This window comes from Micropterus dolomieu, linkage group LG20 (genome assembly GCF_021292245.1).
Source record: "Micropterus dolomieu isolate WLL.071019.BEF.003 ecotype Adirondacks linkage group LG20, ASM2129224v1, whole genome shotgun sequence".
Lineage (NCBI taxonomy): Eukaryota > Metazoa > Chordata > Actinopteri > Centrarchiformes > Centrarchidae > Micropterus > Micropterus dolomieu.
Genome location: NC_060169.1, coordinates 8,930,338 through 8,942,633, shown reverse-complemented (window position 1 = coordinate 8,942,633; position 12,296 = coordinate 8,930,338). Strand labels below are relative to the sequence as shown.

Genomic DNA, 12,296 nt, shown 5'->3' with positions numbered 1-12,296 from the left:
ATTAAATATAACAGCAGTGCTTCACATTGTGGTCAGTCATATTCATAAGTTCAGTGTATATAAAGCCAGTCCCCATCACGCTGTTTTGAATTTCTTTCCATTAAAAAACAATTCAGTAATCAACAGGCGGCAGCGTCACCATCTGGGTGAACTCTTCGTAGTTGACCGTCCCATTTGACTTGACGTTTGCCTCTTTGAAGAGCTCATCCACTAGACAAGGACGACAGAGAAAACACCTTTATGAGTGAACTTGAGTAGAAAGAACGCTGCCTGAAAACTCATTCGTCTCCCACGATTATTAAGGGTCAGAGGTTAGAGACTCCTGCTGGCTTTTTGCCTGTGGGAGTTTTTGACTGTCTGACAACAACTCCTTCAGACTACAAGTGCGGGCAACAACCATAACATCTGTGCTGAGTCAGACCGTGAGTGTATTAGTTATTGCTGCAGTTATGATTAACAAAATCATTCACCTTATTATTGGGGATTTCCACTCAATTTAAAAGGTCATAAATATTTATAATGTAGTTTAGTAAGTAATGTGTTAACATGAACAAGTATTTTTCAAAATCCACCGGAGAGACATCTTAAAGTAATACCTATATGTTGGAGGAGTATAAACTAAGCATATTTACTCACGTTCTCTACTTAAGTACAATTTTGAAGTACATCTACTTTACTTGAGTGCTTACATTTTATGCTACTTTATTCTTCTACTCCATTTCATTTGAGAGGGAAATGTTGCACTACATTTATCTGAGAGCTGCAGTTACTAGCTACTTTGAAGATTTTACATACAATATATATTAGTTTACTTTATATAGTATGATACATTGTTAAAGTAGTTACTACCTCAGCTAAAACTGTAAAAATGTAATTAATGCACCATAATTGAATAATATAATGTACTCACAGGGACCATGTTTCTGCTTTTAAGAACCTTTACTTTTGATAATTTAAGTGCCTAATTTTGTACTTTTAATTTTGATTTTAAACTTTGAATGCAGGACTTTTATATACTGTTTTATTGCTACTTGTAAGTAAAAGGTGTGAAGACTTCTTCCACCACTGGTTTTACATAAACATTTTCATTATCAACATATATTTATCATTCAAGCCAACAACAAAAATTTCCTGAATACTCAAACTGGTGTTTTACAGCAGCAACAGTGATAATTGATAAAGTTAGGAGCTTCAAACCACGATTGTCTGCTCTTTTAGTAGTGGCATCACTATCTGCTTCCATAGTTCTGCAATCCAACAACATGATGGAAGCCTCCTACTGGGAAGCAGTTAAGCTTCATTCATATATAAACTGCTTTATGTGCACAGCACTGACAGTCCTTTGAATTCGATTGTTATGTTGCTTTGAGACCAGTGACTATATGAATGACTGAGCAAATGGGATCAAAATCCCCAGAAATTTAACTGAATATCAGCGTTCCTGCAGGATGAGTCCTTCCATCAAACCCACTGCTTCAAAGGACAATTGGACAATCAGTTTTTTAAGCTTTGGCTCTACTATCATCAATTTGCATGCAATGAAATTTCAATCTTGACAAGTCTGAGAAGTACAAAATCCACTGTTTGGAAAACTTTGGAAAACTAAGAACTAAAACACAAAACTGCTATTCTTAAATAATCCTTTATCAACCAAAAGTTATCTTAAAATATGCTTCGACTTTAGTCATAGTATTACAAATTTAGAGCACATTTTCAAGATATTGTCAAGACTACAGATTTCCACCACAGTTTACCACACGTGAGGATACATTCAGGTATACTGAACAGCAGAAAAGAAAATAGTAAGGTTGAGTTTATAGGAAATGGAGTAAATATCAGGAGAAAAGCTGTATTCGACAGGCAGTTCATAGGACACCTAGGAATGAGGCGAGACTGGCAAACTGTTGTGGATTTAGGGAAGCAGCTTGTAATTCTCAAGGAGACAGTGAGCTGAACTCTCACAGAGTTGCAGGGGATTGTTGCCTTTGTGAGTCTCATAGTGCCGTGGGAAGATGTAATAAATGTGACACATGAAAGGAAAAGACTCGGCTGTTGGGAGAAGGGGGAGAGAGCCAGGTAAGCTCACGTCAGTGTGGTAGAGGCAGGCTGGGCTAGACGCCATTCTTTTGACTGAAATATGTATTGACTTTTGTCATATAATGGCACAAACATCAATTGCAGTCTTATCTTATATAAACAGGTTGATTCACTTTACAAATTAATGTGGTTTGATATTCACTACAGTCATATGATGAAGTATGAGGACATTCATTGTTTTGGCTGTCCTTCAGTACACTGGATTTTGAATGAAACAATGACTCTGACATTTTATGGGTATTTTGGGGTGTTCACATTCATTTTGTGTAGCACTTTTTACTTTGGGAAATGTATAAAAAGTGCTACACATTCAACATGGTTCACTGGGAGTTTGTGTTTAAACTATCAAGCTTAAGGTCACTTTAGCACTTTAAACTCATAGTTTCATTATTAAATTACAAAGCCAAATAAATATCTAAACATTTACAAACGGCACTTTAACTCTGAACTATCCATTCATTTGCTCCCTGTGGTTTATAGAACAACGTATGTTAACCTTATATTGATTGTGTTGATTAAAAAGTACAAGCTTTTACTGTAGCGCAGTGTCAACACAGCAACTCAGCAGCTTCCTATAGTCTTTTTGTTCTTGTTGTTCTAGATTTAAGTCACAGGTGAAAATCAGTTAAGCCATTCTGCATATTTTCAGCTTAAGGTTGTTATTAAAAAATATATATATTTGTTTTACCTTCTTTGTCTGTGAGTTTCTCTCCTAACATGGTGAGCTTGGTGCGGAGCTCAGATGCCTGGATGTATCCTTTCTTCTGCTTGTCTGTCATCCTCAAGGCCTCCAGGATTTCTGTCTTTGGGTCTTCCTGTTGCATCTGTCTGTGCATCATTGTCAGAAACGCAGAGAAGTCCAGCTCACCTGTCTTTTCTAAACACGAATGTAATGCAGAAATTAGGTCCGTGCCATGCTGTCAAATAATCTAAAAATGATGCACAAATTGACACGTGTTGACAAGAGACATCCCTTCCTTGTTGCTCTTATTAAGGCATTTTCCTTTCTTCATTTAAGGTTTTTCATATTCATGTCAAGGGTGTCATACTGTATGTAGTACACATTGTAAATCCCTTTAAGACAGACTTGTGATTTTGAGTAAAACCTACTTAACAGTTTTTTCCACCATTTATATGCCACTTTATAATTATAATTGCCTTGTAAAAGCCTTGAAAAAAAGATTTTACAATAACTTAACCTAATAATGTATAATGAAAAGAACCACTGTACATTAAACAACCCACATTAACCTAATTTAAAAACAACTACTTCCTGTATGGCAGAGTCAAGTGGATAAAACCAAAGAATGTTACTCAAAGAATTCAGAGTTTAGTGCACAACCTGTTTTGACTTTTTTTAACCAATGTCATCCTTTTCTCAACCTCGACTGGCCCACAAACTACATTAGATTTACTGTATGTTGTTCTTTACCAATTTTGTGAACTTGTAGATGTCTTTCGATTTCACCAAATGTGGGGCTCGTCCCCAGGCAGCGCATAACTGTGATCAGGTCTTTGGCATCAATTTTGCCCTTTTGCTTCTTGTCATACAAAGAAAAGCACTCCTTGAACTCTGCAGGGAAAATGGAAAAAGTAATGGATTACACGCGCGTAGTTTATTTAATTGTATTATTTAATAAGGGACATCAGTGGAGTCGATACAATAGCAGGTTGACTTAGAAATACATGGCATTGTTTTACAACTCATAACACTGGACAGGGTCAGACTTTGATCTTTTTTGCCAAAACTTTTTAAAAACATCTATTTCTTTTTCACCATGTATGTGTTTTTAAAATATAAATGGATAAATGTAGAGTACATATTAAAAAGACAGATAGTAAATTCAAAACATCGATAACATAATAATAACAGTAATAGATGGTAAAGAACATGCGGTGCTGTGGAATACTCTTACCATTGATTTGAACGGGTGTGAAGAATTTTGCCTGAAAGGTGACAATAGTATGGAGTCACTTGGCAGGTAATTACACAAACATTACTGTAACAAAAAACAGAGACAAATAATAAATAATGGCTTAATGGAAATTAAGTCTTGCTCTTACCATTTTTGCTGTAGCTTGTATCTTTCCAGGAAGGAGTTTTCTGTTGCCCACGTCACCTGTCCCTCCACCTCTGTTTAAAGTCCACCACCTGTTAGCCTCTATGTAATTTAATATGTGTTACTGTGGAAACGCAGATACCAGATCCACAGTGCTGTATTGTCCTTTCCTTTTCCAGCCCTGCAATTATTACCAGTCAATCACCATATGATACTACAATGTCATATAATAAAAGGATTTACATATTTTAAATAATTTTAACTATATGTGTCTGTATGAATAAGACTGTTATAGGCTATTTGTAAAGAAAGCTGATTTAAACCACACGCAGGGTCAAATAAGTGAATAAATATGATATGATGATAATAAATGTGAGTAATAACCAGCACGTAGAAAGTCAATTACAACATTTTAATTAAGATTTACATAATCAGAATTTAACCAGTGAGGAACCAGTAACTGTATTTTTCAAGCAACAAAGTCATCTTAAGCAAAGGGTCAATACTGTACAACAATCACAATTTTACATTAAGAACAACAAATCGAAAGGCAAAGAAGTCCACTTAACATGTAAAAAAACCCAGCATAGTAACAATTTATCAGTTAAATTCTGCTTTTATAAAAAAAATGTTTCCTTTGTATCTTAACAGTCATCTGCTCATGTTTCCTTGACCTTTTGAATATAAAAGCATTCATACTTCTTCCCATTCCATTACTTATTAGACACATCATGTCAGATATAATGCAATAAAGAAGAGCATGTCGTTGTCAATGAGTGTATGTTGGTTATTATTTAGAGGTAAATGTAAACACTATCTAATCAATGACCAGGAAATAAGTGCAGAGGATATTAGGGAATAGTTCGCAGCTCTCATGCCTAAATGAATGACAATGTGAAGTACAGTAAAATCTATCAAACCTTAAATACCTTTTTAAAAAAATTATAGATTTGGAACAGTCCTTCATTTAATATTATTTATTTAGTCTGGTTTTAAATCCTGCTTCAAAACATGTTTATAGACTTGCCTTTCTGACTAACCAACAGACCCTGTTGTTGACATGACACTGCTTTGTCATATTGTATTACTATATTTGGTTGTTTTATCTTTTTTGCAGTACTTGGACCTAAATAGTTGTTTTTACTTCTTTCAAGCCATTGTTCCAACGGTACTGTCTTGTTAAAGTTTGTGCATCTTGAAAAGACAGTGCACCTTTGGAAAAGTGCTATATTACAATTTATTATTAATGTTTTTTATACCAGTGTGTTTAGATGATCAGTCAGAAATGTATGCTATCTTCTTCTTCTTTTCTTTCCTGGAAACCAGACAGGAGCAGCTGTAACTGGCAGTAAATTTATTGAACCTGATCATTTTTCGTCAGCCTTACAGCATTTAGTCGTCGACTAATTGGAGTCTTTGGTAATTAAGCAAAGTAAGAATTGTTTTACACATTTTTCAATGAATCTACTGTACATACAGTATTTTCACCTTTAGTTCAACTTTGCCATTCATGCTGGGGTTTATTTGGGTTTTTTTACAAGGCTGGATTACCAATGTTGCAAATCGCACAACTGTCCCAGGCTCCCAAATCCTCAGGTGCCCCGAAGGCCCCAGGTTGTCTGAGAGCACTTACTTTGTGGTAATTTAAATAATTGTAAAATTGTCTGCAAATATGCGCCACTAAAGCACAATCAAAAACTGAAATGTTAAAGGGTCCATAGTGGCTCCTGAATTTTTACCCAATCTTGAGGCCTGTCTTAGACAGGGGTCCTGTGTCAAAGTCTAACTTTAGTATCTTTATCATTTCTGTTGACATTACAGTCACACGGGGCACATCCTATATAAATAATAATATCACAAACTAACTCACATACAGTAAACCTAGGGCAGGGTTGTATTACTGGTAGTTTTCAGCGTAGCATGGGTCAGAGAAATGTGTGTGAGTGTGGAGTGGGGTGGGGGGACCACAGTTAATTTTTGCCTTTAATGCCTGCCATGGTATTACACCATCAATTAAAAAAAAATCCCATTAAGGAAAACACAAGTAGGTAATGATTATAAAACATGCTTGCTGAGCTACATGTTTCAAATTGCTCATGTCACAAGATCCAAGTAGAAAATCCCCTTCTGAATACATGGCTAAAGCCAGTGGAACCTTGTGTTTGACAGTGCAGCCACTATCTCTGTCACAGGAAATCTGGTGACGAAAGAAAATATATGCATCCGTCAGTTCTGACGTCAAGGCATTCGGAAATACTTTTTCTTCAAACACAGACCTGGACAGATGTAGGCTAATTCAGTGGTTTTTCTTGATATGTAAGGTGTAGTAGGACCAGGGTTCTGGCACATAAATGAGTCCGGGGTACTTGTTGCGCAGCACTGGGTCGTTCCACAAATAGACCACCCACAGTGCCACCAGAAGCACAGTAACAGTGAAACTACAGAACATGAAGAGGCCATTGCTGTCTGGGCTGAGACCTTTACGCTGTTGATGTATCACCATGGCAACCATGGCAAAGAAGGTGAGGAGGAAAAGTTCAGTGATTTGTCCCTCAGTGACAAGGTACCTTGAAGAAATGAAAGAAAAGTAAGAGACGTCATGAACACATAGAGAAACACCAACACTTTGATTTAGTGACACGTAACCACACATTACTGCTGTATAATGTTACAGCTTTTAGACATCTGTTTTACAAGGAAAATGTCCACTTCACTTCCTACATTAGCAGTGAAATTTCAAAAAGACAGGCAAAGCATTTTCTTCCACAGGTTTGTGTCTGCCATTGACGCTGCTCTCCTCAATTTGAATTTCTGCACAAAGTGAAGATGGAAATAACAGAGCTTGTTTTGATCCCAACAAACTAAACACAGTTGTTACTCATTTTGTTAAATATAAAATACAATTTCCAAAAACACCATTTAAATTGGTTCTGTCACACATTTTTGTTGCTTATGTTAACTTTTGTAAACAACCCTAAGTTGATGCAAACATTACATTACACCCATTACATTTTACATTTAAAAATTGCCCAAAAGTAGTTCGTTTAAAATGTGGCTTGACAGAATGGAGGGAAATATTCATTAGCTAGTCAGAGTCAGTCCCAAATTACCCTGTTAATCCACATGTTTATCTCATTGTATCCTTTACATTGTTATCTGTTTTACTGTATACATTCATGCTAAAGATATCCTTTATTCACTATTTTCATTATCTCACTGATCTTTGGATTACAAATCTAAACTGAAATCATGTACAAAGCACTTCTTATGTAAGGGAGAGGTGCAGCATCTCTACAATGTGAATCAGATTTCATTGTTCCTTTATAGTTTCATATCATTCAGGCACTTCAGAACACTATGTCATGTATTTATGGAGGACACACAAACACAAGGTTTTTAGAAACATGAGAAGGCAACTGACCAATAGTAGAGGGCGCTAGGTCCCAGCAACAGCCAGCCAGAGATAGGAATGTTCTTTTGTTCTTTGTCCTTGGTGAAGCAGCCGGTGAAGTAGATGAACAAAATAATGAAGAAAGGAATATACCTAGAATAAAACAAGAGACAGAAACTGTACAGGTAACTGATTCAAGTTAGTATTTCTTTGTAAAGGGATGATGCAAAATTTTTTCAACAAGTACAGCATGTGATTTTTCTGTGTAATTCCACACAAGTAGTAGAATAGTAGTTAAAACTCTCTTTCTATATACTACGCTTAAGCCCGGCGTCAGCACAATCTTTACAACCTAGACAAAAGTGGGAGGGCAACAGCTGAGCCAAAAACATTTAACAAACCCCCATGGCTGACTGAGAAAATGAATTTCTTTTCACCCAACTATGGATTAAACTGACTAAAAATTGACTTAAATTAAAATAACAAAAAAGTGCACTTTATGATCTTGGATTTCTGTTTGTTTTGTAGACTCAGTCTGTGTGTTCTGTCCAGATGTGCAATATTCAAAACCACATACACACACATACACAGAGCAGGATCATCCAATGCAAACACAGTGCTGCAACGTTATCAGCCGATTGAGCTACTTAACTGCCATAAACTAAGGGCCTATGCAAGTAAAAGGAAAGAGAGGGAGTGATATATATATCTTTCTGTTCAGTCTGCTCATCCTAAAACTGTTTTGTAATTAGCTACAGATTACAGCACATTGATAACTGGCTGCAGTTCTTGTCTGTCCACTGTGTTAAAATTCTCCACACACACTTTGCTCTTTAATTGGTTTCTTCCATCCATGTGTTGTCAAATGACATCCATTACAATCAGATGTGTCCTTCAGATTTAAACAGAAAGACGCAAAACAAACTGTTTTATAGCAAAACATTTTGATCCTGTATTCTGCCACAAGCCAGTCATTTTCCACAACACAAATAAACCACAGACACATACCACATTAAGTGTCCCAGCTGTTCATCATAATAATACAGCAGCTCAAAGGAGTCGATCTGTGAAAGAAGGACAAAAAGGATGAAGTATTACAAGAAACGCATTACAACATTAACAGGTATGTTTTAATGGCACAATATATTGTATATTATTCTCTTGTTTTATACAGTCTATGGTTATTCTGCATTGGTGGGGAAACACACTCTGCCTTAAGCAACAGTGCCATCTACTGTTCTAGTACCATTTACATTTTATTATGGCAATTAAGCACAAACTACAGACAGATTAGAGAAAAAAAACAGTACAAATGCAGATGCTTCCATACAGGACAGGAGGCGGACCTGAATGGTTTGAGTAAAGTTATGTGAATCACATGATATGGCCGTCACAGTCATCAGATCTCAACCCAGCTGAACACTTAGTTTAGCAACTTGCCAGACTGCGCTCTCCACCACCATAATCAAAAACAGCAAATGAGGGAACATCTTATGCCAAGGCAGTTGAAGACGCTGTGTTTATTTTTCCCTTGAATTTGTCACCCTACTATACTTATACACCATCCTTGTTTAAACCAGGCAGAATGTACTGAGCGACTACAATTGTTGGTTCACCTTGCCTACTTTTCACTCTACTTTGATGTCTATATCACATTAAAGCGTTCGCCAAACCCTCTTGACTTGAGCTTATGTGTTTGAAATTAAATGCTTCCTCAGAGGGAAATCCTCATTAAAAGTAATTGTGTTAAACCATTAATTTTAACATTTTACATTTGAACCAATGCCCCTCAGGACCTTTTTTGTGCAGTTTTATAATGTAGAGTTTAATCTCTTTAAAAGTACTTCTGAGGGCAATGGATTACTTACTTGTAATTAACTGAAAAAGAGACCCGCAGACTTTTAAAAGCTCTACAGCTTCATAAACACACTTGGCAAGGGTTAAAAACAAGCAAATATTGAAACAATTTAACATTTCGTTTGAATTTACACAAACTAAATTAAACAACATCAAACAGAGACATCTGCACTGAAAGTACTAATCTCTTTTCATTATTTTTATTTGATCAGACTAATCTCAAAATTCTCTCAGATGGCAGCTCTGGTGTTTGACAGTAACATGTGTGTTTACCTTACCTTACATCTAGCACTAAAAAGCACACAATACACACTTGCACTGACAAAAAGGGTCAAAATCGGATGCTTATTATTCCTTGACCTGACAAACTCGAACTTTCTAGCTTTCTGCAGTGACCTGATTTCTGAAAAATGTCCAATCCTCTTTTTGGGTTAAGAGAAGGTTTTCTAGCTAGTGAAGCCTAATTTCTTGATCTGGAACAATAGAGTCATAACTGGGAGCCAGGATTAAAAATATTATTTATTGTAGCTGTGTATCCTTATAAAAAAAGAAATAAATAAACATTAAAAAATAAATAAAAACTGTCTACTCTCTCACTACAGTACCTGTGCTCTTGCTGAGAAGTCAGTCCAAAAACAAAACAAAAATCTCTTGAAACTTCTTATCCATTTCCTTTGAATACCCTTAAATATGACAATCTTGATCCAGATATCTGGTAGGGAGCAGGGGAGAAACTACACGTAAATGTTGGTTTTAGAGTGATCAAGTTATTACAGTACATCTAAACGTGTTTTTATCATTTCTGGGCATAACCTGATTATTGCTTTTGTGCACGCAAGTCACTAATGGTTGCTCTAGTACTGGCCAGGAAGCAATAGTGACATAGAACAAGACATCAACTTTCACAGCCTGGGGTCAGATCAAGACGTTGCTTTAAATCTGAGGGGGGGGGGGGACATGAAACAAACATAAATTAGTTACCCTGTACTTCAGTATTCCTGCCTCCTTCTATCCTGACCCAGATATGCCATACATCAACCTTGTTGACAACCACATCATAGTCAAAAGTATGATGCTCCACATTTAGTCTGGAAATCAGGGCGACAAAATAAGATATGAACTAAAAGAGTAGAGAGAAAGATAAGCTAAACTCCTACACAGCGGGATGAATTCTGCTGGATCAAACAAGTGTGACGATACGGATATGTTTGTGTGGTGTGTTGTCAGTTAGTGACATAGGCAGACAAGACAAGCTAGTTTTTTTTAAGTCACTGAACTGTCTCTGGAGAATCATGGCAAGCAACACAAACAGAATTTTGTTGTATGATACTGTGGCAGCTGATAATAAACAAAATTTATTGATAGATTCTGGAACATTTGCAAAGGAACCAGAAGTTTTATCACCCACTGGGTATTCCAGTATTCCCAGTGTGCCCATTATGGAATAAAGGTTTTATTTCAATCTGTACCCTACTCTACTTAAACAAATCACACTGCTCAAAAAATTAAGGGAACACTTAAATCATACATCAAATCTCGTACAAAATACACTATATTGCCAAACATTTTAGGATACCCCTCTGAATCGTTGAATTCAGGTGGTTCAGTCATTTCCATGGCCACAGGTGTATAAAATCAGGCACCTAGGCATTCAAGCATGGTACAGTCCATTTGTGAAATTTCCTCACTACTAAATATTCCACGGTCAACTGTTACTGGTATTATAACAAAGTGGAAGCAATTGGGAACAACAGAAACCCAGCCACAAAGTGGTAGGCCACATAAAATCACAGAGCAGTGTCAGTACATGTTGAGGCGCACAGTGCGCGGAAGTCACCAACTTTCTGCAGAGTCAGTAGCTGCAGACCTCTAAATGTTGTGCGGCCTTCGGATTAGCTCAAGAACAGTGTGTAGTGAACTTCATGGAATGGGTTTCCATGGCTGAACAGCTGCCTCCAAGCCTTAAATCACCAAGTGCAATGCAAGCAGTAGTGTAAAGCACGCAGCCACTGGACACTAGAGCAGAGTTCTCTGAAGTGACGAATCATACTTCTCTGTCTCGCAAACCAATGGACGACTCTGGGTTTGGCGGTTGCCAGGAGATCGGTATTTGCCTGACTGCACTGTGCCAAATGTAAAGTTTGGTGGAGGGGTGATTACAGGTGCTGGTCATATAACTAGAATATCATCAAAAAGTTGATTTATTTCAGTAATTCCATTCAAAAAGTGAAACTTGGATATTATATTCATTCATTACACACACTGATATATTTCAAATGTTTATTTAATTTAATTGTGATGATTAAAACTGACAACTAATGAAAATCCCAAATTCAGTATCTCCGAAAATTAGAATATTACTAAAGACCAATACAAAAAAAGGATTTTTAGAAATGTTGGCCAACTGAAAAGTATGAACATGAAAAGTATGAGCATGTACAGCACTCAGTACTTAGTTGGGGCTACTTTTGCCTGAATTACTGCAGCAATGCGGCGTGGCATGGAGTCGATCAGTCTGTGGCACTGCTCAGGTGTTATGAGAGCCCAGGTTGCTCTGATAGTGGCCATCAGCTTTTCTGCATTGTTGGGTCTGGCGTATTGCATCTTCCTCTTCACAATACCCACATAGATATTCTATAGGGTTATGGTCAGGCGAGTTTGCTGGCCAATTAAGAACAGGGATACCATGGTCCTTAAACCAGGTACTGGTAGCTTTGGCACTGTGTGCAGGTGCCAAGTCCTGTTGGAAAATGAAATCTGCATCTCCATAAAGTTGGTCAGCAGCAGGAAGCATGAAGTGCTCTAAAACTTCCTGGTAGACGGCTGCGTTGACCTTGGACCTCAGAAAACACAGTGGACCAACACCAGCAGATGACATGGCACCCCAAACC

General features: G+C 37.0%; 2 protein-coding genes across 4 annotated transcripts in view; both read right to left on the bottom strand.

The window, feature by feature from the left end:
* Nucleotides 1-5,669, bottom strand: calml4a (calmodulin-like 4a). The gene is made up of 5 exons (XM_046033234.1): nt 5,646-5,669; nt 4,014-4,044; nt 3,530-3,670; nt 2,786-2,974; nt 1-210 (listed from the first exon to the last, which is right to left on the bottom strand). Exons 1-5 carry the CDS (start codon nt 5,667-5,669, stop codon nt 113-115), a joined length of 483 nt encoding a protein of 160 aa, XP_045889190.1. The 3' UTR covers nt 1-112.
* Nucleotides 4,556-12,296, bottom strand: part of cln6a (CLN6 transmembrane ER protein a) — an 88,482-nt gene continuing 80,741 nt past the window's right edge. For 2 of the 3 annotated variants that reach the window (XM_046033357.1, XM_046033359.1), the window contains 3 exons: nt 8,557-8,612; nt 7,579-7,701; nt 4,556-6,724 (listed from right to left, as the gene is read on the bottom strand). In XM_046033357.1, the coding sequence (XP_045889313.1) occupies nt 6,454-6,724; nt 7,579-7,701; nt 8,557-8,612 (450 nt within the window). In that variant the 3' untranslated portion in view covers nt 4,556-6,453. The remainder of the gene's footprint in view (nt 6,725-7,578; nt 7,702-8,556; nt 8,613-12,296) is intronic. The other variant, XM_046033358.1, reaches the window with a different exon arrangement.